The sequence below is a fragment of the Camponotus floridanus genome, unplaced genomic scaffold (genome assembly GCF_003227725.1).
Source record: "Camponotus floridanus strain SB8 unplaced genomic scaffold, Cflo_v7.5 scaffold131, whole genome shotgun sequence".
NCBI lineage: Eukaryota > Metazoa > Arthropoda > Insecta > Hymenoptera > Formicidae > Camponotus > Camponotus floridanus.
In genome coordinates, this window is record NW_020229250.1 from 334,176 (window position 1) to 361,408 (window position 27,233).

The 27,233-nt window shown below is 36.7% G+C and overlaps 1 protein-coding gene across 6 annotated transcripts in view; it reads right to left on the bottom strand.

The window, feature by feature from the left end:
* Positions 1-2,185: 2,185 nt before the first annotated feature.
* LOC105252530 (protein tramtrack, alpha isoform) overlaps positions 2,186-27,233 on the bottom strand; it is a 37,223-nt gene continuing 12,175 nt past the window's right edge. For 4 of the 6 annotated variants that reach the window (XM_011259937.3, XM_011259935.3, XM_020027931.2 and 1 more), the window contains 4 exons: positions 23,076-23,508; positions 22,127-22,868; positions 21,975-22,034; positions 2,186-4,575 (listed from right to left, as the gene is read on the bottom strand). In XM_011259937.3, the coding sequence (XP_011258239.1) occupies positions 3,863-4,575; positions 21,975-22,034; positions 22,127-22,868; positions 23,076-23,294 (1,734 nt within the window). In that variant the 5' untranslated portion in view covers positions 23,295-23,508 and the 3' untranslated portion in view covers positions 2,186-3,862. Of the gene's footprint in view, positions 4,576-13,931; positions 17,187-21,974; positions 22,035-22,126; positions 22,869-23,075; positions 23,509-26,237; positions 26,395-27,233 lie in introns of those variants that run through there. The other 2 variants (XM_011259938.3, XM_011259941.3) reach the window with 2 other exon arrangements.

Sequence of the window (27,233 nt, forward strand, 5' to 3'; positions counted from 1 at the left end):
TAAAGCCTAAACAGCATTTCGCGTGCTCCTTCAACTAATACCTGCTATGTTACAGATAATAAAATTGGAAAATCAAATAATAAACGTTAATTCGATCATGTGTCAAAAAAATAGCAAATAACGTTGTAATAACGTAGTAATATATTTAATAGTAATCGTATGAAACTAAAACAGTAAAAAGTAAGTTCGCCGCTACTTGCGATGCGACTTGGAAAACTGAGAGGATATGTGACACGTTTTTAGATGCGTTATCGAAAGGCTTTGCTTCGAGATATTCTTATCTGCTTGTAATGTGCTAATTAAATAACTCGATCAAAATGAATTTAAGGTACTGTGTAAGATATTAATATGTAAATGTAATATTACATAATTCTAAAAAAAATTATTAAAAATTTTAGAATTCCATAATTTTTCTTTTTTTTTTTTGAGAGTATATATATATATATATATATATATATATATATATATATATATATTTCTCTTCAACAAAAAAAAAAGAAGAAAAATAACGATTTCTGAAATTTTAAACAATTTTTTTAGAATTATTTAATATTACATTTACATTAATAAACAGTATCAGTTATTTTATTTAAGAAAACATATATTTTATAAAATAATTGATTGTGAATAGAATAAAGTTCGAATTTTGTATCGAAAATTTTTAAGAAAAATCCCACAATGATCTCACTATGATTAAATCAATTCTTTCGATGGTTATTACATGTAGTCTCGTGTAACATAAAGCTATCAATGTGACTTTAATATCTCAAGGCAAAGGCCACCGCGGACTCCTACTGAGAAAGAAATCACAAGCACGTGCACATTCCTTCTCATACGATATATCGTTTTCTCTCTTTCTCTCTCTCACTCTCTCTACATATATGTATTCTTTTAAATAACTCTCTTTTCTCATTCTTACGTACGCAGTTATTTCCATTTTCACATGTTATCTTTCTCTCACACACGCACACGGATAACACCAATGCGGAAGACGAAACTATACTTTCGATTCTTGGTGTTGCCTCGAAAGTTTTTGCGAGGTTAATTTATTGATAGAGATGTACATATACACGCAGAAATTGTACTTGTCTTCATGATTCTTGAAGAATTAAATGATAGCTGGTGTCATCCCTCATCTTTTCACTCTTTCTCTCTTGTTGTCAACAATGTTTCAACTTGAAGATAGATCTCTCTATTTAGGTCGTTTCAGAGACGAACAAAGGCAAGGAAAAGGAAAACAAGAGACCCATACATCTCACATATGTGTCTCTACAGTGTCTGTGTACACCATACAATATTTTCTTTCTAAAGTGCGCGTGCGTCTGTGTGCGTTCCGCTTTACATACTTAATAATAATAATAATTAGTGTAATAATAACCAATTTCTATATTGATGGTCCAGAGCTAAAAGTTAATAATTATTATCAAACAATAATAATAGTAAAAATAATAATAATAATAATAATAGTTATAATATAACAGTGATAATAAAAATAATGTTACAAATAGCTAGCCATAAGTGCAAAATCCGTGATAGCAATAACTAGTTAATAATCAATAATCAATAATGCTTTTATAATACATTTTCTCGAGAGACAAAAAAAACAGGAAGATGTTCTGGAAAGAAGAGAAAGAAATCTGTACACCGACGATACACTATACAGAATATTGTGACATCCTCTATGTTCCTTCGAATCTTTTTTTCTTTTCTTTCTGTCTATTTAACCGATATACTTAATGATAAATATACATTCTCATCTCTCTTTCTTTTTTCTCTCTCTCTCTCTCTCTCTCTCTCTCTCTCCCTCTCCCTTTCATTTGTTTCTTCTTTTTTTATTTTCTCTTTTTTCGTATATATATATATGTGTGTCGAGAAAGAATTAAAATATTAATTCTGCTTGTTTCACGAAACAATGATTTGGCTCCTCTCTTTATTTTAATCATTTTCTTTTATATTGCATTGCACGCGCGCAAAAATTCTATAGCAAAGCAGGAATGCATTATTTAATAAAATCTAAATATAAAGTTTTTTTAACATCAGATAATTTTGATAAATTAAATTTTAAAGAAATATAAATCAGCAATTTTTCTAAATTTACATTTAATTTTGAAAAGATTCTTTTAAAAAGATTTAACACGATTTTGTTTAAAACTTATAACATTTAATATATAAAAAAGTTAGACAAAATAACTAGCGATATATTTGATGTATCAAAATGATTTGTATTTATATATTGTTCGTGAAACGTTAGAAATCAAATATCGAGGCAATCTTTTCTTTATCATTTATCATTTCTAAGCGGGAAGAATTCCCCATTTAATTACAGATTTTCAAGTTGGGCGAATAGTTGAGCCCTCTTAATAAACAAATATTTCTCGTTTTTTCTCGAAGCAACTTGAATATTACCATTTTCAAGAACCTGAGAATCTCTATACCTTCATAAGAAATCTTCATAAGAAATAGTGCTTTTAATTCAATGTTGCTCACGAGATTAAGTGTTAACTTCTCAAACGTTAAATACGGAGATTTTTTCAGTGTTTAAAAACTCACTTTCAGTATACATTGTATCGATAGTATACACTGTCTCGTAGTGCATGTAGAAAGCGAATTTCTATCGATTTAATTGTAACAATTTAAAATATTTTTATCTTATATATCTCAAATAATTATACATATCTTGATTTAATTATTATATTTCTTATTTTGTGTTCCTTAATTCTTACAGATCTTCTATGCTTTTTAATCGAGGATTTAATAAATAGAATAAGTTGAAAAAAACTTTTCCGCTAATGCACACATGCACCACAGTTCTCCGTTATTATTATTTGAATTACGCTGATTCGACGAGTGAATGAGGATCGAGCTCGTTATTGCACAGGTCGAGAATCATATAATACTAATGTACATAGGAAGCTAAAGAAGGCTACTTTTTTTCGACTCGCTTGTCATCACGTATCATCGGCCTCTCTCCTTCCCTTCCTCTCTAGACTTCCTTTGAGCTCGCTCTCTCGTTCTCTCTCATTTTCTCAAAGGACAACATCTCTTTCTCTTTAAAAAACTTTCTTTTCGCTTCGCTGAGGATAAGACGAAACGAATTATCGTCATCGCGGGGGTGAAATGGGCTACGCGATTGGTCCAAATTTTTTTCGGCGTGAGATGATATTTTACGTATTTTACGCGTCGGCAAACGCGATGATAGCAACGGTGAGCAGGTTAAACAAAATGTTAAACATAATAATACATAATCAACATCTAATTGACTCACTTTCTTCGACAACTTGTTCCGCGGACTCCTATCAGGAAGAAAAAAAGATTTCTCTTGCTGGAAAGCAATTTGCTTACTTACCGATTGTTCGCCGCAATTTGTCCGTGACAGCTCTACTTACAAAGGTTGTAGCACAATCATAATGAAAAATGAATACCGAATTAGTTTTTTTCGCTTTTGAAAAATATTAAAATGTAAATGACTTTAAAGTTTGCGCATTTGATATTTGATTATTAGTATAAACGTTTCTAAACGCTTATACACGCGTATGCACTTATAATGCATATCCGCACACAACAGTTTCTTTTCCATTTTAACGAATATTATCTAAATCTAAACTCTATTTTTTTCAAATAATTCCAAGATTCCAGCTTTTGTTTTTAGACCCTTCAAACTTTGTAAACTCGTGATTCTCTGTATTCACCCACCCCGTTGCCAAACAAGCATCGCTCAAGAACGCCCGCCGCGTCTAAAGGCCGTCGCTCTGGCCGTCACTGCCACGTTTCTGGATGTCGCAGCGACAGGACCGAGCCTCCTCGCATGCCTCTGAACCGCCGCCGGGCCGATCGGCAGCCCACCTCGCCCTCGCCCCGCCCGCTAAGGCCCACCAGGCAAATAAAAGCCGTAGGGCATAACGCAATCCTTGGGCATAAAACAGTCGTGCACGGTTTTCATGTGGTTCTTCATCTTGTCCGGACGCGAGAATTCCTTGCCGCATACCGGGCAGGGAAACACCTTGCGCTGATGACCCTCGTGGTAGAGGAACGCGTGCCGCTGGAAACTGTACTTGTTCTTGAAGGTCTTCTGGACGTCGTTCTTCGCACATTCGGTGCATTGATAAACGCCCTCGCTAATGGAAGCGTAACGGAAGAGATTTAAACCGCGAACCGACATCTCCGTCAGCTGTTCGGCTGGATCCTGGGATTGCGAAGTGGCGCGACGTCGCATCCGTCGCTTCGGTGCTTGACGACCGCTGGGCGCCGACATTGCGCCAGCTCCAGACGTGATGTTTGCACCGCCGCCACTTGGTGTTCTCGATGCTGGCGATGCCGACGAGCTCCGGGTGCTCAGCGTGCCGCTGTTCGCGCTCGTCGTCGTCGATGTCGCGCCCGCGTTCGTCGTCGTCGGCGCCGCGTTTGTCGTCGATGTCGACGATGACGTGTTCGCCCGTGCGTTCGACGACGATGAGGACGACGAAGAATTCGGAGACGACGATATGTCCATCGCAGCTGGCGAGGATCCTTGGTTCAGGCCGCGGGTCTTCTCTTTCCAGGTCTCATTACCGCTATCCGACTTGCTCGACGAGAATTCTGCGGAAAGATTGTAATTAGTAAATGCCGTCCAATTAAATTCATTGCAGATTTATGGGTTTTTTTACACTATTAGATTTACCCGAATATCGATACTTATAAAATTATAAAAACAAAATTATATAAATGCAATTCACTATCAAATATTCAAATAATATATACATAAATAGTGTTTTGCACTTTCTTCGAAAGTATCTCTAACATTGTTTAATACTGAATCTTTAATGTACTTTAATCTTAATTCTTAAAAGCATCAATATGACAAAATACTATTTTCAATTCATCCTAAGTAAAACTTCTTCCAAAAATATGCTCCAAGCTATTTTCTTATATTATTTTTATTCTTCATATAATTATTTGCTTTAAGAATATTTGACTAAATTATTTTTTTCTTGAAATTATCGATATTTCTTTTCAAATATATAGATATTTCAAAAAATTGTCTCTTTCGAAGATATCAATATTGTAAACATTTTTTTTAGCGAAAAAGATACCTTCGATAATATTACGGTGCACTATAAGTGAAAGCCGTAAAATAAGTGATAGGTAAATAATTGAGCTAATGATACCTTCTAAAAAAATATATCGATACATGCAAAATGACCTAAATACTTTGTTACTGATCATAAAAGCAAATATAATCGATCCAAAACTTAAAATTAAAAGTACATTTGAATAATGCCAACTTAATACTAAAATTGATCATAAAATGGAAAACTGTGTATAGCGCAATAATAAATAAAAATGTATCGCATACGTGTGTTTTACTCATAAAAAATATGAGGAGCATAAAAGATAATGCGATGAATATCAACATAAAGATAACGTCAAACAAATTAATCGATTTAAAGTTGTTTTTTTTTTAATCAATTATGTATCATGTGTGTATCTAACAATAATATACGATAATAATAATACAATAATCAAAAAAATCCACGAGGGAAAAATTTATACTAAATTTAAAAATTGCACCAAGAGGGAAAAAATCGAGGAGAAAAATAAAAAGGGGCGACAAATAAAAAATATTATACAATAATATAAATGCAATGAAAAATCATATACACATATACATATATATTTATCGTTTTCTTATTTTCCACAATTTCTTTGCTCTCTTTTTCGGAGAGAAAAAGAAAATAAAACAACAATGCGCAACATGCAAAACAAAAGTCTGTAAAAAATAATAATCGCTGGCCTCTCGTCGCAGTCGACTCCTCGACAATTCCGAGTCCTCCAGGACGTGGAAAGATCTAAAAAGTCGCTCTGGAGAACATCGGAATCGAGTCGTTTCTTCGAGCAAACCGTGACGGAGGGAACTTAATATCTAGGGATCGTCTTCTCGGCAGCTGTGATTCCGACATCAGAAATCTTTTATAAGAAAAGGTTTTTAATTTTTTAAATAAAGAAATAATTTCTTTGCAAATAAATCATTTTCCACTCGCGCGTGAATCTATTTTTTTTAGTGATTGCAAATGTGTCGATCCTTATGTTTGCGTAATAAAAAAACTTTTACTGCTCGCAAAAAATAAAAATGGACATTTGCGATACGCAGAGACATTTCTTCGAGTGCAAAATAACTTGTGGAAAAAAATTCCGAAAAGATTACCATTCACAACTTGATATCGTTATATCAAAGATTATGTCGACTGCAGCAGCGGCCGATAAGATGATAGTGCATTAAAACGAAATTAAATAAAAGTAATTTTTGGCTAAGAATAACGGGGTGCTTCGTGACGAGTGCGGGGGAGGTCTCTTGACATCCGGTGTCGACATACAAATAAAATATGTATACATACAAATTAAGATGCACTGGATATCGAATTCGGAAATGATAGCAATGAATGTCGTCGGCACGTGAAACTCGCGTCCTGCTGAGAGGAAGTCGTGACAGTTGCGCTGCCGTCCGAATATGGCACTTTATTGTTATGTTAAAAATGGGATGGCGTTATCTGGACCACAGAGAATATATTAAATAAAATTATAATACATAATTTAATTTCATTATTATAAACATCTTTTTTTCCCAACTACTAATTCTCACAGCAATCAACTGTAATAATTTTTCACAACTCGAATGAAATTTAATGTATTAATTTAATAATTAATCATTCAAAATAAATGATACAAATTTTATACATTTATATTAATTTGTATCTAATATAATTGAAAAAGATAAAAATTTTCTTTCCAAATTTAATGTATCTCGTATCGTCCAGAGAACATATTCTTTTCTGTTAAAGCAAGACCGGCAGCTTCACGTGCATGATATAACTCAACAATAACGCAAAAATGGAACTGAGAAAGAAAAAAAAAACAACGATTACTACTACATACGAACACTACATTGTTAGTGGCATTGGTAGTTACCTTTCCTCTCGAGTCAACGGGATTAGAAAAAAATGCGAAATTGTCGCCGTCGTCTTGTAGACGAAACGCGGAAAACGTAACATTTCCGCTCCTTCTTCTCTTTTCGAACACACATTGTCACACTTTCCACCGATCGCGATTGCAATTTGGCAAAAACGCTCTCTTTCTTTCCTCATCTCTCTCTCCCTTTCTCTTACACTTTACTCTTTTTTTTTTAATCATTATTGACCATAATATGTCGATACATATTACGCACGATTGATTTTATCGAAATGCACAATACCCTTCGCAGGATTCTCCAATTTTTACAACGACAGATTTCATCGCTCACGAAACTCGAAAAATCGCCGAATATATACAGAATGTTCCTAAAGAAAGGAATGAAAAATTTTGCACAGATAACGCTTTGATTAATTCCTATCTATACGATTTTGGAAAATTTACGCGTACGTAGATTTAAATATTTAAAATTTTTTTCACAAAGAAATACCGAACTTTAGGAAATTAAATTCTGGCAATTCCAGATTATAGTAACACTGTTCTTTTGAGACATTGTATATATTCGGTATGTGCTCGGTAACGCGCGAGATATTATTTAAAAACTCTCTGATTTACAATCTATTGAACACCGTTCTTTTTATTATTGATAGTCATAGTTGAACAATCAGTGCATATAAAATATACTAAGTCTACCCAGCGTCAGAAAAGACTCGTTTAGCTCTAGAAAAATTTTCTATAAAATTTTCGCCTTCTTCTTTCTTTCTTTTTCATTTCCTTTTATTTTTCTTTTATTTAATTTTCGCTCTCTCAGAGAGCGATTCTTTCCCTTATATTTGGCACTGAGAATGCGATCATCGATCCATCCCTTCGATAAAGGGAGAGGGATACGCGCGCGATAACAATTTATTTATTTTCTCTTATTTCTCATTCCACCTCTCGTGTTCTACAATCTTCGTATCTCTTTCTTTTTTTTTCAACATTGTTCTTATTTTATGTCGCTTAAAAAAGGCACCAAACCGGAGACTGCTTGCGCGTTAAAACATTGGATCCCGCATGAAAAGCACATATTAATTCAACGCACGTTTTCGCATTTAATTACATTTACAAAAATTTCGGAGGTCGAGCGATTTTTTTGTTTTCGCAACTATCGATCCTCGCGATCGTCCCTCCTTCCTTACTTTTTTTTTTTTCATTTTTGCCTTCGTTTTCTGACGCATCGTCTCGAAACTGCAACGACGTTATATATAATAGGTATTATCAACTAGCGCTAAAATATATTCGATATAACTTTTGTTTATATATATATATAATATATAATAATAATCGTAATAATAAAATAATAATAATCGCAATAATATGTATATATATATATACGTACTATTTGTTTGTTTCTCTCTCTTTCGCACACATACACATACATTCTCTCTCTCTCTTTTTCACTCTTTCTCTGTATACGTGTACATATCCGTGGATAATTTAATTGCGATAATAAACTATTCTTTTCTTCATATTATATATATATATATATATATATATATATATATATATATATGGAGATGTGTATATATATATATATTTTAATTTAATATATGTATATATATATATATTAAAATCTATTCAATAGTACAGTCTGCTTTTTAAGCCTCGTAAATTAAACTTCCTCTTCTCTCTCTCTCTCTCTCTCTTTCTCTCTTTCGCGATAATCGAATTTTGTTTGCAAGAGTCGCACGAGCAATCTATAAGAAAAATCAATATATATAATGTATATATATTGACTGATATAGTCCTTTTTATTAAAAGGACGCATGAAAAACGAGATGAGAAAAATCTCGACACGACATCTTTGCAAGAATCACGCGTGCATAAATATATTTTATATATACATATATATATATATATATATATATATATATATATATACACACGTGTGTGTATGTATGTATGTATGTATATATTTTCTCTTTCTACATCTCGTAATTTTTTTCACGATTTCCCAACTTATCCGTTACTCTCCTCCCCGTCTTTCAACAAAATCCATTAAAACATGTCAAGTTAAACATGTTCGAAACTCACCGACGAAACCATCGCACCCGCGATGAAAGCGTGAGAAAGTTACGATCGTAAGAAAGCGCAACACACTAATAGCAATCTTGCACTTTCCTCGAGATGCAGGTAAGAGGCAGTTGCAGACGCACGAAAATATATATATTTCCCGATTTCTATAACAGATATTTCTTGATACGATATAACAAAAATTTCTTTTCGCACGCGATACAATTATGTTAATAATTAATAATATAAATTATATATGTATATCTACATATACATAAAAATGCAATAAAATTTAGAGCAATAAAATTTGAAGATACAACGATATTATAAAATTTCGCACAATATATATATACAGTTTAACAAATATTAACAAAAAATCTAGAGTACATACTAGAAGGTAGAATCCACAATTCCTTCACGTACATATACTCAGGATATTATCTATTATACGAATAAAATATACGAAACAACATTCGTATATAAATTTCGAGGATCGAGAAATGAAATTTTGATAGTGAAACGTGAACAGTATGTAACATGTGTTGCAGATGTAGCGGCCGGCCTCGTGAAAATATTGATCCCTCGCAACACGACATCTCTCTCACTTTACTATGAACACTTCTTAAAATTTGAACACTAATTTTGTACGAATATACGGGGACTTGATGCTATATATCTTTTTTTTTGTACCCTTAGTTCTCTCGCAAAAGCCCCCCTCCCCTTTCTCTACGATTGGCAACCATTGAAAGCGCTTTTTAACAACCTTAACTCTAAAAGTTCAACAACATCGAGAAGGCAACGAACGTGAGCGAATTTCTCTCCTCCCTTTAAACACCATAAATTTGAACAATGGATCTCAAGATCAGTCGCTGCAAATATTCATCGCATTTTAACAGCGATTTATGCTGATCACGAGCCTTTAGATGCCGGCAAGGAATCTAGATTGAATTCGAGGCTGACCGATCTGCTCACGTGCTATTGTTCCGTGTCGCAAAGTGCTCTCTGTAACTGCCTTGATTGCCACAAAAGGATGTGATAACGTTAACAACCATCATAGGACATTCGTCGATACCTGTGTGAAATTTTACAGCGGTAGAAAATAGAATTAACAGTTGTGTGATGATACTAAAAGATCTCAAAGAATCCTGAGAGAGTTCTATTAAGACTTATTCTAAAAATTAAAAACTGGTTTTAATTTTATATATACAATTTTATATACAGAGTGTTTCTAAAATTTTTCCAAACATTGGTCAGAAACATTCTGTAGATTGGAAAAGTGTCACGCTAAATTTCAAAGATGGTAAATATAATATTTTAATTTATATATATGTATAAACTATATGTACTACATAAATATATATATATATATACGCGTGTATGTATGTATATATACACTTATACACGACTGCACATAATCCTTTGGTGTATGCAAATTTTCTAAATAGCACGGAAGAAAAAATAAAATGTGAGAACGATAAGAGTCGTGCCGAAGAAGTGATAAATCTCCAATTCTCACACCCTTTTTCGTGCTTCTCACGCAGACATCGACTAGGGTGAACCAAAGCTATTATTGTACAGACTGATAAAATTGCAACTTTCAAAAATCGCACACCGACGAGAACTCTGCAGGTCTCGCGCGAAGCAACAGCAACGACGACGATAAATTAATTCGATTGTTAAAAATCGACTCGTTTAAATTCGAGAAAAAATTGCAACATCCCCAGACAAATGTTTTCGAAAAATTATTCATCAAAACGACCTGCAGGCATTTTCTCTCTCAGTGATCTTTCCCCTCGAAACGACAATCCTTTTTCGCCTCCCATTCTTTAATTAAAAGAGTTAGTCTTAGCCTCTCAGTGATTATCAAATGTGAGTGTATTTAATTATTATATTTATATATTTGCTTGCCTTTCTCTCTCCCTCTTTCTTTCTCTAAAAATCGATATAAGCTGTCTAGCCGCTGCCTTTTTGCACTTTTCTTGGTTTTTCTTTTTTCGTAAAAACCCACCCCCATAAATTTTTTCCGTCGTTTCATCGCATACACACGTTGAACAATGAATTTTAGACAACCCATTGTGGAACCGGGCCGTGACCGCCCGCTTTCGCACGATTTTTCTAGGGTCCTTAAGGAATTCTATCATCCTTCTTTGGTCCATCAAAGTTTTAAATATTGCGGATAATAATTGACCTGACGGGGCACACGCGAAATTCTTTTATCCCAGAAATACTTGGTGCCTTAATCTTTTACCAAGAACGTTGGATTATGATTACATGTGAGATACCTGGAAATTGTAGTAAGTCAAACGAATCTCTCAATGTTTGTAATTAAAAAGGCGTATAAAACAAGTGTTTATATATTATTATAAATTATGTATATGTATATTTTTATATATTACGATAAATTATATATATCTAATGTATTTTTTGTAAAAAAGTGTGAACACGATATCTTTTTCTAAATATCATTACATTGCTTTGTTTTTTGTTTTCTTTCATTATTATATATTTGTTGTATTTTAAATTTTAATATAGCCCTTATCTTTATGAAGCTGATTTTAAGGCATCTTTAGATCTTTTAAATGCTGTGCAATTTTTTTGTAACATACATATTACATTACATTTAGATTTAATAATTGCCTGGTCTAATTTATCTCGATTTTAATTTGATATGAGAATTAACTATCGTAAAATTATTAAAATATCGTACACTAATTTATTTCTGATAAGTTCATATTTTTCATATATTTAAACATTATACATATTAAATTTTATCTCTACGATTTTTATATTGCCAAAGTTTCGATTGAAACGAAAAAGATTTATTATATATTTTCGAAACATTCTTTATAATATAATCGGAGAGATAAAAATTGTAATTTTTATAAGAGTTTTAAGTAAAGTTTTTCACATTTATATTACGAGCTCGTACTTTGAGAGAAAAGCTATAATGAAAAATTTCTAATAACAAATCATCTTCTTACATTTATATATAGATATTTCATTAATAACATTTTAAAATATTATAATTGAAATATTTTATATAATATGTAAATACAAATCACTTATTGCCTTTTTAATTCATAATCGATATTTTGTCTCAATCTCGATAATTAATCAACGAATTAACAAATATTTTGTCCGCTAAGTATTACTTTAATCGACAATAGATTTTTATATATTTTTAAAGTTTGATACGAATAATGAAAATTGAATTGAAAGAGATCAATGTTCTTTCATTGGCACCGCATATCCTAGGGTTTTGAGACTCGCGGGAGATTTCTCCACAGAAGACACATCTTTGTCCTTTCTCTTGGGATAAATATTCTACAAGGGTCGATAAAAAGCTCTTTGGTCCATCGCAGTTTCGAATATATTGCGGATAATTGACCTGAGTGCGCGAAAAACATCCACGGCACGGTTCACCACCCAATCCCGCTTAATGTTGACTAAACAACCCTGCTACCATTTTTCCTCCTCACTAACAAATCCATTTCCCTATCATTCTCTTACGTCTATTGCGTTATCTTTGCTGCCTCTCTGCGCCTAACTATATTTAATATTATATAGAACTCTCTATTTGCCTAAAACGTATGCTCGAATCGCGGTGCGATCTTATTGAGCTCCATCAATTAAACGTAGAGCAAGTGCTTTCGGCAATTTTGAGCAATCGCTCTTCGAGATGAATAAAACGAAGAAAAACACAGATTTTCGATTTCGCAAAAATGTTCCCTAACATCGTACGCGCGTGCAAATGTTCTCTCATTTGAAGCTATTCTAATTCTCGAGTAAAACTTTGAGTTCAAAGTTGGCCGACTATTGTTCTATCTAAAACAATTTTATTTATATAATTTTGACAAATCCTTCTACTTGAATTTTTGCACCCTTTTTTGATGAAGATAAGAAACGAAAGCACTCATTCCAGGAGATCACGGAGTCCACTATCGCTCACGCAACGACGATCCGATCCTTACGACTGTAACTTTTATTATCCTTGCAACGCTAGAGAAACCTCTTGAATAACGAACGAACAACACTGGTCGATCGCGCGGGACGGAACCCCACGCCGCGCGTTAAAGTAACAACGAAGATCTCTGTTACTCGTAATAACTGATTAATAATAGCAGTAATAATAATAATAGTTATAGTTAATATGTAGCCTCTAGTCGTCTAATGTCTATGCCCAACTAGTGAAAAATTTGTATATAAATCGTCTCGCCCTTTTCTCCATGGAGGGAGGGCGTTTGACGGAGTGTAAGGTGCAAAATATAGTAAGCTACGATCTTGTATTTTTAGTGCTCTCTCTCGCGACTAAGCCTCTACCGCCATCATCGTATCACTGCGCAGCCTGTTTCGGCTGATGAAATCACCATAATTCCAATAAAAATTTCCACATATTTTCCACACATATCAGTGCAGTGTTATTTTTTAAACACCATATAATATGTTACTGCTTCTTCGAAAATTCTCATCTGATTATCAAGATGACAAAATTGCATAGAATATAATACTAGATGAATAAACCTATATAGCTTTTTTGTTCGTTGTCAAAAATTTATAGAGATGTCAAGATTCGAGGAGAGCTATGAGTTGATGACTTGATAAATTTCGAATAGAAAATAAACTAAATAGTTAATTAATAAAATTAATAGAAGAAAAGCTAAAGGCTAACTTGAAGCTACTATTGCACTCGGAATAAAATTCATAAAAGCTATGAAAATGGAAACTTTTAGTAAACAAATCTGATAAACTTGATTGAGAATTCAAGAATAATAAACAATATGTATACATGTATAAATAAACAAAAGTTATAACAATTTATAGATATTATACTAAATTTTGTCTTTACATTAAAATAAATCCATTAAACATATTATAAAAATAAGTTGCAATATAATAAAAAAAATTCAAGAAATTATAATACAAAATTGAATTGAAATTGTAATTTGGATAGATCTCCGCGATTCGATATATTTTTTTCTTTTTTTTCTTAATTTTTATATCATATTCTCGATAGAATGTTTCGAAATTTTCTTCAATGATATATTATTACATATATTGATTTTTCAAGCTGTCTAAAAGCTTACGATACGAATGATGAATCTTTTATACAAGTCATCAATACAATTGACCAAGTTCCTCTCGCGAACTTGTTTGTTCAAGAGTGAAATCAGCTAAACAGACCAAGCGGTCCGACATGGCGGCGGCGTTGTTAAGTTATTACTAAGGTGCCTTCAGTCTATCCAATGTCAGTACTATCTTGTATTTGGTGTCGTTAAAACCGTCCCTCTCTTTCGCAATCTTTAGCGAAATTGTTACACTTCCCGTACCTTTTACTTCTCTGCCCCATTTTTTTCATCACCGCTTCTCCTAAAAAATGTTTTCGTAACATTATCTTTGCAACTCAAACGGCTCAACAACAACATGGCGAACGGTCATCGATACATATATATATTTATATATTGCATTTGCTCAGTCTACGTAGTTTCCTTATTACTTACACTGCATGTGCGCGCGCTCGTTTCACCCAGATTCCTTTTCCTCTTTTCATCTCTCAAGTCTTTTACTAGTTCAGTCGAGAGAGAGTTGCTCTCTCAATATATATTCCGATAAATATATTTAACAATCTATTATAATTATAATTGGTGTGTTGTTCCCAAAATTCTCAGTTTCTTTGCAATTTTTTTGTACTGCTACATGTGATGATAGCGTATTCGTCCCATTTTTCTTTGTCGGGAAATTACTTCGAGGTACATTAAGATTTATCGGGACCAAGTGTTTAAAACTATATTTTATCAAGAATGCGCAAAAGTCCTTGTTTGTGAAAAATACGAGTAAAGTTTGCAAGCTTATGTAATCTTTTTCGATGAGACGCGCGCGCGCACTTCTCGTAAAAATGTCGCCGAGCTGCATTACAGCTGACGTGTTTGATTCTCTCTCTCTCTCTCTCTCTTTCTTTGCAACCTAATATATAGTCAGGCGATAATAAATATACTTTTTCTATCTCTCTCTTTCTGTCTCTGCGTTGATTTGGATTTATACGGCGCCTTTCCCTCCTTTTTACTTGCAACTGCTTTTACATACAACTGTACGCGCACATTGTACGACGCATTGAAACGAGCGTATCGATTAGATTTATATAAATTCTTCATTTACATTTACGATAGTACAAAGCCTCTTCTGTCTCCCATTTTTACAGTCGCCTCGCTCTTTCTACTTAAAGCGAGCGCGATAATAAAGCTCATTCGTTTCGTAACTTTAATGCCCGTTGTTTGTTACGCGCGCACAGTTTCCTTTCGTCCTTTTGAAATTTCCGGCGTCGCTAGAGCTACGATTGCGATTCTTTGAGAAAAGGTAGACGTTGCGTGACGCGACTTGCTGAATCGTGCGCATTATGGGTCTTCGAAGGCACGGAGATTGATAAAGACAGCTAAACCTACTGGAACCAAGATCAGAACTGGGAGCAGAGATGAAATTCAGAAAGGATGCAACGAAAATTGTCTACCAAAGAATCAAGAATCAAGTATCAAGAATATTGTTAAAACGACATTCAATCGATAGTTTGCCGATACATCTCGTTAATTTAAATATTTATAAAAGTTATTTTGGTAATTTCTCGAATTTGTTGCACTAGACTTGGTCAGACCCGCGACTCGTACTTCGTACGTTACGCAGCGTCAGTGCAATCCAATAGAGTAGCTCCGTCAACTGTTTGAGCGATAATATTGTACTTGTAAAACATTTCCAAAAAGATTTTGCAATTTGGAAGTAGAAAAGCGTACGTGTTTAATGTCTATAAATACAATGATATTCAAGATTGATTCTTTCAGAGCATCGATACCAGAATATCGAACTGATTTCTCTCGTATGATATGCACGATATGTAACAGACAGTGAAACATATAATTTATAAAAATGTTTCACCATAACCTCGATATGATTAACGCTCAAAAAGTTAATTGACGCACCGGAAAGATTCTCTTGTGAAAACATTCGCGCAAAAATCGAAAAGAAACATGTGTGCTGCGGCGATGATATCCGTAGCTAAAATCTTGCGTACCCATCTCTGCATATTCTCTCTAACCGTTCCGTTGTAGCCATTTCACAAGATCGGTCACTTGTCTACCTATATTTGTCTATCGCTTACACATATCTATATATTATATTGTCTTCCTCTTTCTATTCGCGAAAGCGCATTAACCTTGTTCGAGGCGCTTCGACGGGCGCTTTCCTCGCATTTTCCTCATCTGCCTCCTCCTTCCTGGCTTCGCTTTCCTTTAGCCTTTTTTTTTGGCAAGCCACGCGAATCTCCCTTGGTGTTTTTCCACAAATATAGCTGGTTCTTATATATATATATATATAGAGTTTCTCTTTTGGTATAATCTAATAATTTGGTATTATAATCTTACAACGCTGTAAACTTTAGAATCTTCTTATTAAGGTCCTCGCTATCAATCACTGGGAATATCAAAATTCTTTTTAAAAGAACCTTGATATATCGTATAAAATGTTGAAAATCTATCGTAATATCGCAATATTTTGCGCGGATCGTCGCGCGAGGCTCAGGAAACACGACCCGAAGGAGGAGGCAGAACGAGAGAACGCCCAACCGACAGCAGCGGTCTACCGCGGCTGACCCATGCTGCTACTGCTACTGCCACCATTGTTGCTATTGAGACTCATGTGCGGCTTAAGACTATGTATGATTTTCACGTGGGCGACCATATTGTCTTTTCTGGTGAATTCTTTCGAGCAGACCGGACAGGCGTAGTACTTGACATTAGGCTTGTGCGAGGTGACGTAGTGTCGGCAGAAGTTGCTGATGTGTGTGTACGTGCGATGACATACGGTGCAGCGATAAACGTCGCCCTCCTTTACGCAAAAGTCTCGCACCGAGCCTTCCGTGCGCTCGTTCTCAACCTTGAACGAGCCTTCAAAGTCGCTCTGACTGATTTCCGCCTCGCCGGCCATCGCACTGAATATGGCACTGCTTATGTCCTTCGTCTTCGTTTCCAATTCGGTGTCCGAGTGTTGCTGTTGCTGATCTTCGATCATTGACATCGCCGCGGCGGTCGACGCGGCCTTACCTTGCAGCGTCGACGTGCTGAATTCCTTGCGAAAGCATCGCTCAAAGTTGATGCGGATATGAGTCGGCGGCTCGCCGCTATCGCCACCGCTCGAGGTCTCTTCTAATTCTGAAATAAAGAAATCTCGATCCTTTAAATCGCCCTACGTGTACCCGCGCGCGTAATATATATCGTGCAAGCATTTGGATGTGCAGTAGGAGTTCGTTTATCAGAAAACCAAATTCTTGTTAAGTATAAGCTCTCAAAAAATGCCACTGATGAATAATATTTCAGATGTATTTGGTGTGTTATTCGTCTTCCAATTAGTATTTTAGATTTCTTGGTACGAAAAATCTTGGTCGTCGCTAGTCACACCCTTGACTTCTCATTAAAAATCGTGTCTTCCAAACCATCTCACACATAGATAAGAATATTGTTGCACAAATTTCCGCTGCGCAGACTCTTTCACGGATATTCTGATAAACGGAGTTCTATCGCACATCGTGACTATGTATCTCTGTGTATGTATATATTGTATTGACACAACATATTTCTATATTTGTGGGGGGAAGCAAGAGGAAGGGTAGAGCCAGCAAAAAAGAGTCACCGTATTTGAATCTCGGCCGTCTCAGTCAACTTCTGTCCCGCGTTAAAGAATAACTTTACTACGTTGCGATACGCCTTCTCCATGTCGTCCCCGCCCCCGCGTCTATTCCCCTTTAGATTCTTCCACTTTCATACATTTTCTTTCTCTCTCGACAAGTTGCAAAACTGCAATTCTCAGCACAACATCAGCTTTTCTCTCTTTCTCCCAAAGTTCTGGCATTCCATTTTTTTTTTCTTTCACACACGCGTACTCTTTTGTATCTTTTTCCCTTGAATATCCATCACACACCCGTACATTCGCGCTTCTTCTCATTTACACATTTCACACGCGCCTGCAAACACACGTACAAGCCTTTAGAAAATCATACATACGCGGGGTGTCGTGCGAGACTATACTTCCGTTCGATCGTAGATTCCGAAAATAAAAATATTCCGAATTTGTTCGAATATCGAGTCAAGTCGAGCGATTAAAATCGATCGAGCAAGAGATGTCGCTCAGCGAGAAGCGCTCGATTGATTAATTTTGATCGCTCGTAATTCGAAACTATCAATGTTTCGACATGACATTCGAACAAATGCGATCGCGATTAAGCAAATTATGCAAATTCGAGAGAATTGATAAAAATTAAGATTTTACAAGAATTAAGAGTCTCTCAATTTATTCAGAGAACATAAAATTTGTCGAAGAAGAGCATTTTCCATTTGTGGAATCTACGAGATCGGTAGGAAGGATTGTCCTCGTTTGGACAAGCCGTATATGCACCAGGCGATCATCGTATGCGAACTGATTAATAGACACCTAGCGCGACACATGTGCACACTTTACCAACCCCTCCGTCCAGTGCGTCCAGTCAGTCTGCAAGTATCCATCTCTACGGGAAAACGATCCATCGAGATCGAGGACGCTCGAGAAAAAAGCAACATTTTCTCTTCCTTGTATGTTTTATTAAATTACTTTATATAAGTTGTTTCTCAAATATATATATATGTGTAATTACTTCTATTGTACATATATGTATATGTATATACATATACGTCGTTAATCCGCTTTCGGCTTCCGGCGTCACATCCTTCTATATCCGGCTTTCTCTTACACTCCGGCACTTTTCGAAACAATTCCGTCTTTTCGTTCGATCTATCTATTTATGACTTTGACTTCGATTCTTTTAGAAATCTCTTTTTTTAGCGGCTGGCCTCCCTAGTTCCCTCGCTTCCCCGCGCAAAAGCTTAAATCTTTCAGAGATCGAATGATGGTGACTCAGATAATCTCAACTCACCTGCACCAAAAGTGAACAAAGCGATCACGGTCACTACCGAAACGAGATCATCTTCGACGACATTTCTCTCTTCAAAGCACTCGTTCGCGCGCGCGCACGTATATGTAGTAGTACATTTTTATAGAAAGGAAAAAAAGAAACGTACGTCACACTATTTCTCTTTCTCTCTCCTCCGATTTCCTTCTTTCGGTTTGTCACTTTTTTTTTAATTTTTATATCTCTATCCCGTTTTCTATTTTTCTCCTTTTGCTAGTCATCTTTTTTTTCAATGTCGTCATTATCGTCTAATAAAGTAACGAGAAGAACGCAAGAGAAGACGGAAACGATAAACCTGCCGACGATATGTCGTCTGTTATTTAAGCATAATATACTTTATCATCATCATCATCATCATCATTATCATCATTATCATCATCATCATCATCGTCATCATCATTTACGCTCTTCTCTCCCTCTTTGCTGTCTGTCTTTCCGCGATAAAAAATGAGATTTTGCTATTCTATCTTCCTCGCAACGAACGAGCGTAAAAGAAATTAACCAGCGTTCAAGGTGTGAAAATCAGACAACAACAAAAAAAAGTAAGCACCGCTAAAAGCTGGCTCCACCCCCTCCTGTTACTATTGGCCAATGGCAGCGAAGCGTTTCTCATTCGTGCGGAAGAGAGAATATGATGGTACAGGTGAGGATGTTAGCGGAGAAGTGTCGATAGTCGCAGATTAAATTCGGTCGAGTTAAATCAGGATCGGGGGATAGATTCGAGAGAGACATCCAACAGAGCGATAGGTGCGGTGCGGCAAAGAATAGACACAGTTTGATCATAGAGAGATAAGATGAAGGGGTGATCGATTCGTATCCTGAAGAAATGAAGGAGAAAAAAGGATAGGAATGAGACGCGCTGCGCATTGGCCGAGCGTGAGAATTACGTATGGGTTATTACGTATATATGTATTTAAAATATATATATATATATATGTGTGTGCATATATATATATATATATATATATTTCTTTTTTCATCATGTACGTCTTTGACGAGAACAAAAACCGGTGGCAAGTGCAATGGGCTTCAAAGATTAATTGATATCAAAGAGAGAAGTTCGGGCGTACAGAAGGGAGTTTTCTTTACGATTTTTCCTTCTTCCAGGGTATCATGGAACGTTCCGAACACACGAACTCTCTTTAACGAGACGACTGTTTCTCTCGCAGACTCTCTCTCTCTCTTTCTCTTTTCTACATGTGTGTGTCTTCGTTTATTTGTATTATATCTTCTGTGTCTTTCGATTTTTCTTCTCGCAATTTGAATGTCATCCCGCGCGCGTATCGATATACGTATCCCACGTGCGACTATCGTTTGGCATGCTGTTTGTTTATAGCTCAAGAAGAAAATTATTTTACTGTTGTTTTATCTCGTCGGAAAATTGCTTTACTACTTTTTTTTTCTCAAAGATGCAAGCTTTTCCAGACGCAGAATTTTCTCTCGCATCGGAATTGTTTTCTTTTTACTTTTTTTTGTGTGCGTTTTGTTTCGAAAATGGATCAAGTTTGCGAAAGAATTTCAAAGCGCGGAATTACAATTTTAGAAAATAATCGCGCGCGCGATTCGACATTTATGTCATCGCGAGTCCTGCTCAACTCCTTAAAAAAAAAAAAAAAGAAAAAAAAAAGAAAGGAGCGCGCTTGCAGAAGAGCGACAATGAGCCGCGGCAAGGCAGCTCGAGAAAAGTCTGAAAAGTCAAATTCATTAGCACATAAGGATAAAACACGTCGACGACGTGCGTGATAAAAGGATTCGCGCTAGCTAGCGTCATCGCGACGCGCGAGTCTCGAAACTTTGCTAGTAAAGTTATCAATCGCCCTCGCGGATGGGCTTTTAAGATTTTGTGATTCTCAGACGTCGTCGATCGACCTCGACGAATCGTGCGAGAGAGCCGTAAGAGTCGTTCTCACGTAGAGAGTCTACAGCGTCGTCCATAATGCCGCGCAAGGTTCGCTTGCTTGCTTGCTCCTCGGGGCTTCACAAGAGACGAATAAGCATTCGGACGTCACAAAAGCGAGTTCTTCCCCGTCTTTCGGGTTCGCACGCAGAAGAATGTTTAACGCGACACAATCGTAATTTTAACATTATCAAGATTTAATTGACATTTAATATTTTCTTAATTTAATATTTAAAAATTGCCATTATTGATAAAGCAGTTAATTATGTAATTAGTTTGTTGGATTTAAATTCAACATGTAAATATATATATATTGTCACAATCTAAACATTCTTCTCCGAGCTCGCGCGTTATGGGAATCACAATTCACACCATGCTAAGACATATTTGGTAGGGTGTCGCGATTAAATGCGCGATTTCACTCTGCATTATTATTGCGAGTGTTTGCAACCGCGTATATAACTACTGTGATTTTTTTTTTAAACACGATTTAACTTTTAGGCGCATGTTGCATTCTGTGCTACACCTTGCGACTTACCTTGTGTAATTTTCGCGAGTGCATTCTCAAAATCAACGATTATAATTACAAGAGTACAACCGGAAATATCTTCTATGCAACTCTATTGCGCCCATTCAAGAATTAGCGAGAATTAACTCCGTCTGATTTGCGTGTGCAGAAACTTTGATTTTTTAAAATTGAAGAGAGAAAATTTCTCAATTTCACAAAAATCTCTATATGTTTAATCTGTAGATTATTCATGTGCGTATCCATAATAATATAAAATAATTAAGTTTATAAATATGTAAAAGTCTACATCATGTAGAAAAAAAGTCAAATCTAAAGGAGTTAATCTCAGTTAATATTTGTTATAAAAACTATACTATTAATTATAAAATGTCAATTGCGCACGAAAATACAACTGATCATTTAATTACAATTTCCAAACGTGCTAGGTTTTTTGTTTGAGAAAGATATTGTATTACAATATCCTTGGAACGCTCGTTTACGAAAATTGCATGAGGACTTAAACCACCACTTGCGTTGTATCGGGAATTATTAGCAATGCAACCCTTCTATATCCAAATCAAGTACGCTCTTACCTTGCTTGAAACCTTCACTCCCTTGTCTACTGTGCGGCCGCGCGAATGTCTCATCCGAGGCTAAAATCAACAATGACGAATCAGTTTGAGTTTTCTTTTTTTTTTCTTCTTCAATCTCATATCACGTATGTCACGTTTGTTCCGCTTCTTACCTTGCGCCGAGGTGCTGGGCGTTGGTTCTGGTTCCCGTTTAACCCGCGTGATGGGCGGCTCCGGCGTATCGGTGCCATTCTCCGTAGGTTCGTCTCTCCTCGCCGACGACGATCCTGAGGATCCTGTACTAGCGGCGGAATTACTAGCGGTCGCCGCGGCACCAACGCTGTTGGTGGTGTTGGTACCACTCCTGATGTTACCGTTGCCGCTGACCTCGCTTTGAAAATCCAGTCCCATCTTCATTTCCATCATTTCGGGTGAACCTTGAATCAGATCGGCGCCCGAACACGATTGTAAATCTTGGCCGCCGACTTCACCAATCGGCGTGTCCGACGAACCGCTCAATTTCCTGGGTCTACCGCGTTTTCTCTTGGGCGCTGTAAGCGCAGAACCGAGTAATGGATGGCTAGACATATGGTGGAACCTCTTTTGCGCGACATGATGATGATGCTGACCAATTTGGTTGATTCGATGGAGATTGGGCGGTGGCGGCGCCACCGCGTTCTGACCGCCACCCAATAACGAGGATGTGATACTCGGTAGATCGCATTTGTCCTCGTTCACCTCGGTCAGGCCTTTTATCCTTAGGGACTCGGCGACTCGTAGAAAGGCGGTCAATCGGTCTTGGTCGACGCTTACCTCGCCGCGGTACATAAAGTCCAGAAGGCTGCGCATGTCCACGTACGGAACATCCTTGAGAATGACTATCGGGTGCTTATCGGGATGGCCAACAAACAAGGCCTACAAATAATGATATTTATGATATCAATTAAAAATTAAAAAACAATTACATCAATATTAATGTCAATACAATTATAATTTGTTGAATTTTTGCTGACTCTTTATTACAAAATTATAAATAACTTCCGGCAATTTCTCGCGCTGTCACTGCTTCGTTTCAATGCTAATTTTAATAAAAAATAGGCGCGTAAAAGATATCGAGTTTACCTGAAAATAGGGGCTACATGCCGACAGCACCATCTTATGCGCCCTGAGTAATTGGCCCTCAACGGCCAGCGTGACGTCGACGAAAGACTCGTCGTGCAACAGCTGGTCGAAGACGGAAAGCAGATTGCTCTGGTGATTGTTCCAGCGCAAACAGAACCTCTGCGACGCCATCGCTTCGCTTCTCAAATCCGCCAGGTTGCCGTTGATATCCGCTAACATGGAGGGACCTGGCTGCTTGTCGCCCTATTGTCGTCGTTGCCTCTGCTGCCGCCACTTCGTCCTCGTTTCTTCTTTTGCTTCTCCACGGCGCCACCACCTTCTACGATGACGAAGCCACTCGCTCTTGCTCGTGCTGCTGCTCCTTCTACTACTCGTCCTCGTGCTGCTCTGCTCTTCATCGGCCAAGAATTATCGTGTCCGGCTTACTCGTGACCTGCAATGGGATCATGGCGATGATTAGTATCATAATAAAGCAATGTATCCTTTTTTTTTTAATTTAAATGTTTTTTTAATCTTAATTGTGATTCAAACAAAACTTTATCTCGTAAATTAACGCGAGCATTTTCAAGATAAATTGTATAAATATATTTACGAATCAAATTTAAAATAAAATAATTTATTAATATAATTTATTTGTTAATATTAAGCGTTAAGAATAATATACTTCGAAAACATTTTACATGTTAAATATATAAAAGCTAGAAAGTAGATGTCTTGACATCAAAAGCTACAAAGACGATTCTGAGGAAAGGACAAGATGATGGAGGATAGAGGTGGATGTACGATTCGAGAGAACATAGACAGACGTCGAATAGGCGATTCATTCGGTTCGTGTGTGTCTTTTGTGCAATTCTCTTTTCTCACCCCTTCCAATCACAATAACGTCATCAGGTACGTGATATATCATGTCTACGAGAAAAAAACAATTGTCGAAAGACGTTTCACTAGGATAAAATATTGCGTCGTTGTCATTTTCGTTATTAGAATTTAAAAATTTTCTTTCTTTCTTAAATAATTGTCAATTAATATTGCACGCAATACAATGAAATATATTTGCAATTTAAAAAAATTTATTTATTTGGTATATTTTTTATCTACGATCGAAATATTTTTGTAATATCGTGCTATATGAAAAAACGAAAATAACGATCAAAAGAGAAGAGGTTCTCCTCTCGGATCGTCGCCATGGAGGAAAGAGGTCGGCCGAGAGAATCAATAGCATTTTCTACGCATTCGGATCGATACCGGGACCCGCTTTCGCGCGCAAATCACGTTACGTGATATATGTAGACGGTTGCATGTACGAGGTAACCAATATAAAGCGGCAAACTTTTAATCCAAGGAGTAAAAGAATGGGAAAGAATGTCGGAGGTCTGTTAGAAATCAATTTAATCCAAAGGTAAGAGAGAAAATAACTGAACATGACAATTATTATCGAATCGTCGCAATTGAAAGTCTCAGTTTCCTCAATTTCCACCTGAATCACACGCGCACACGCACCGTTGCACGTGGTGTATGGATGCAGGATGGTTGCGCGACCTTGCGCGACCTTGTCGGTGACCAGAGCGCGAATGTACGTACGGTTTTCGCGATGAATGGCAGCCGACACCATGGCGAGGCGAGGTAAAGTAAGGCGGCGCTCGAGAGAGAGAGAAAGAGAGAAAGGAGAAGAAGGAGGAGGAGGAGGAAGAGAAGGGAGAGGGAGGGACAAGTCGACCTTTAACGATCGCGATCGACGACTCCATCGAGAACGTTGAATTACGTTACAACATTCGAGGGGGGGGGGGGGGATTAATTAGCCCGCGAAAGCGGAAAACGTCCAGGGCGAGATCGTATTACGCGGCCGAGCGCGTAACGAGACGATCGCGTTGCAACGCACGTAGAAGGATGCTCGCGATACCTCCATGAATCGAATTAACGATTTCTACGATGGATGATATTTCTTCAATTTTAAGCCGATAATAATTTTTTTAACCTTTCGAAATGTTCTATTCCGCAGCCAATCTTAAAAAATTTGTCGTACGTTTGTGTGTGTCGTAATATAGACTTGGTATAAAAAAAAAGTAAAACATGGATGAATATTAATATCGAGCTTTTTTTAACATTAAACATTATCAATTATATCATTGACAATGCTATATCTTGGAAATTCGAGAGCCTGAAATGCTCTTGAAAATGTAATTTATCAAAGAGAGGATTCCAAAAATCGTCGTACGACAAATTTTTTAAGCACACTGATTGGCTGCGGGATAGCAATCTTTTTAATCTTTAGAAACTTTTTATTCTACAGCCAATCGATATGTTTAAAAAATTTTGTAAATGTAATAGCGTGACGTCAAGAGAAAATTGCGTACGACAAAATTTTTTTTCCAAAATTGATGCATCGTTAGCCTGCTGCTCCTCTCCCGATGCTCGATTCGAAATATCAATCCTCTTTTTTCGCTCGCGATGACTTGAAAATCAATTTGTCGCATGAGCGATTAGTAACATAAAATCCAGCAAGATACGTAATAAGGAATAAATAGGTGCATTATTCCGTTCGATCGCTCATGCGGCAAATTGATTTTCGCGTTATCCGAAATTTGATTTTGCGAGCGAAAAACAGAGACGGAAATAAACTCCACGACAAGGACTAATCGATAATGTAAGCCTCGCAAATTTAACATAAACCAATTTTACGTCACGAGCTCTCGTACATATATATGTCATCGTAGTCAGATTAAGTTCTTTTTGGAATCCTCTCTTTGATAAACCTTACGTTTTCAAGAGCATTTAAAGTTCGAGTTTCCAAGATGCAGCATTGTCAATGACATAATTGATAATGTTTAATGTTTAAAAAAAAGCTCGATAATAATATCCATCCATGTTTTACTTTTTTTTATACCAAGCCTATTACGACACATACACACACACAAACGCAAAAACGAGTTTTGTCCATTTCTTTATTCGATGCAACCGCTATCGTAAGAGTGTCGATGTCTTGATTTTAGGAAGAGAAGGAATCTGACGCGAGGAGGACTCGCTGGCAGGCATAAATGAAGACCATGACAGTGTACACAACTGCGTTCTCCGAAACGCGGCGCACACGGATAAAAAAACCGGCACCTCCGAATATCGAAGGCTCTCTCGTTCTCGTGTTTACTTAGTCGCTTCGATACTCACATGACGATGAGCGCGGCCTTTTTCTCCTTTTTTTCACGAAACACGCGCGCGCGTGCAGGTGTATGTACGTGTGCAGGAAAACCCCAAGGTATATGGATTCAACGATGGCGCCGCAAAGATTAAATTCGACACTCATTTAATGATAATTAAAATTATCAAGTCGATTAAAATAACAATTATTTAGTTATTATTAGTTACAGTTATTTATGTAATTTTATGTGATTTATAATTATTTTGTAATTTGAATTAAAATTATGTTTTTCAATTTCTGTACATTTCGATAGAAACGATTCAATCAATGTCAGTCTTTATCCTCGCGTTACCGATTCCGATATCAAAGTTTCCAGCAAAATATTTGATTCGCGTGTTGAAATGACATAAATAAAAGTCGCGCCATAATTGGCACACGATTATCCACGTGAGTATGCAAATACGATCCCGCCCGATGGTTATTGGTCGATTAATTCATTTTCCGCGAATTCGATCGAGGGACAAAAAGAAAAAGGAAAAACGCTTGTTATTTCCTCGCCTGCAGCAGCGTGTAAACTATTATTCACGAGCGTGGAAACAAGCGGTCGAAAGCTGTTTTCCCGCATTTCACAACCGCGATATTTCCCGTTGACATTGCGCGCGTCCATTTATATAACACGTTGAAACGGGCTGTTCCCGCTTCCCAATATCGGCTACGCATAAATCTCCGGTGGAGACGTACGCCTTTGCACGTTCATCCTACGAGTCATCATCGCGTCAAGTCGCCATGCACGCACGCCTACACGCGTGCGCGTGCACGCGCGCATAACGAACCTCGCGCGTTTGCGCTGCATCAGCGATTCTCAACCGATGCGCCGAGTCGATACGCGTGGCGCATCTCCCGGCGCGCACAACCCTCTTTCAATCTACGTAAACATCGATCGCGAAAAATCGCCGCGCGTGGTAACAAGTGCGAGAAATATTACGTAACTGACGAGTTTTAAAACTCGCGACGCTACGAGCAAC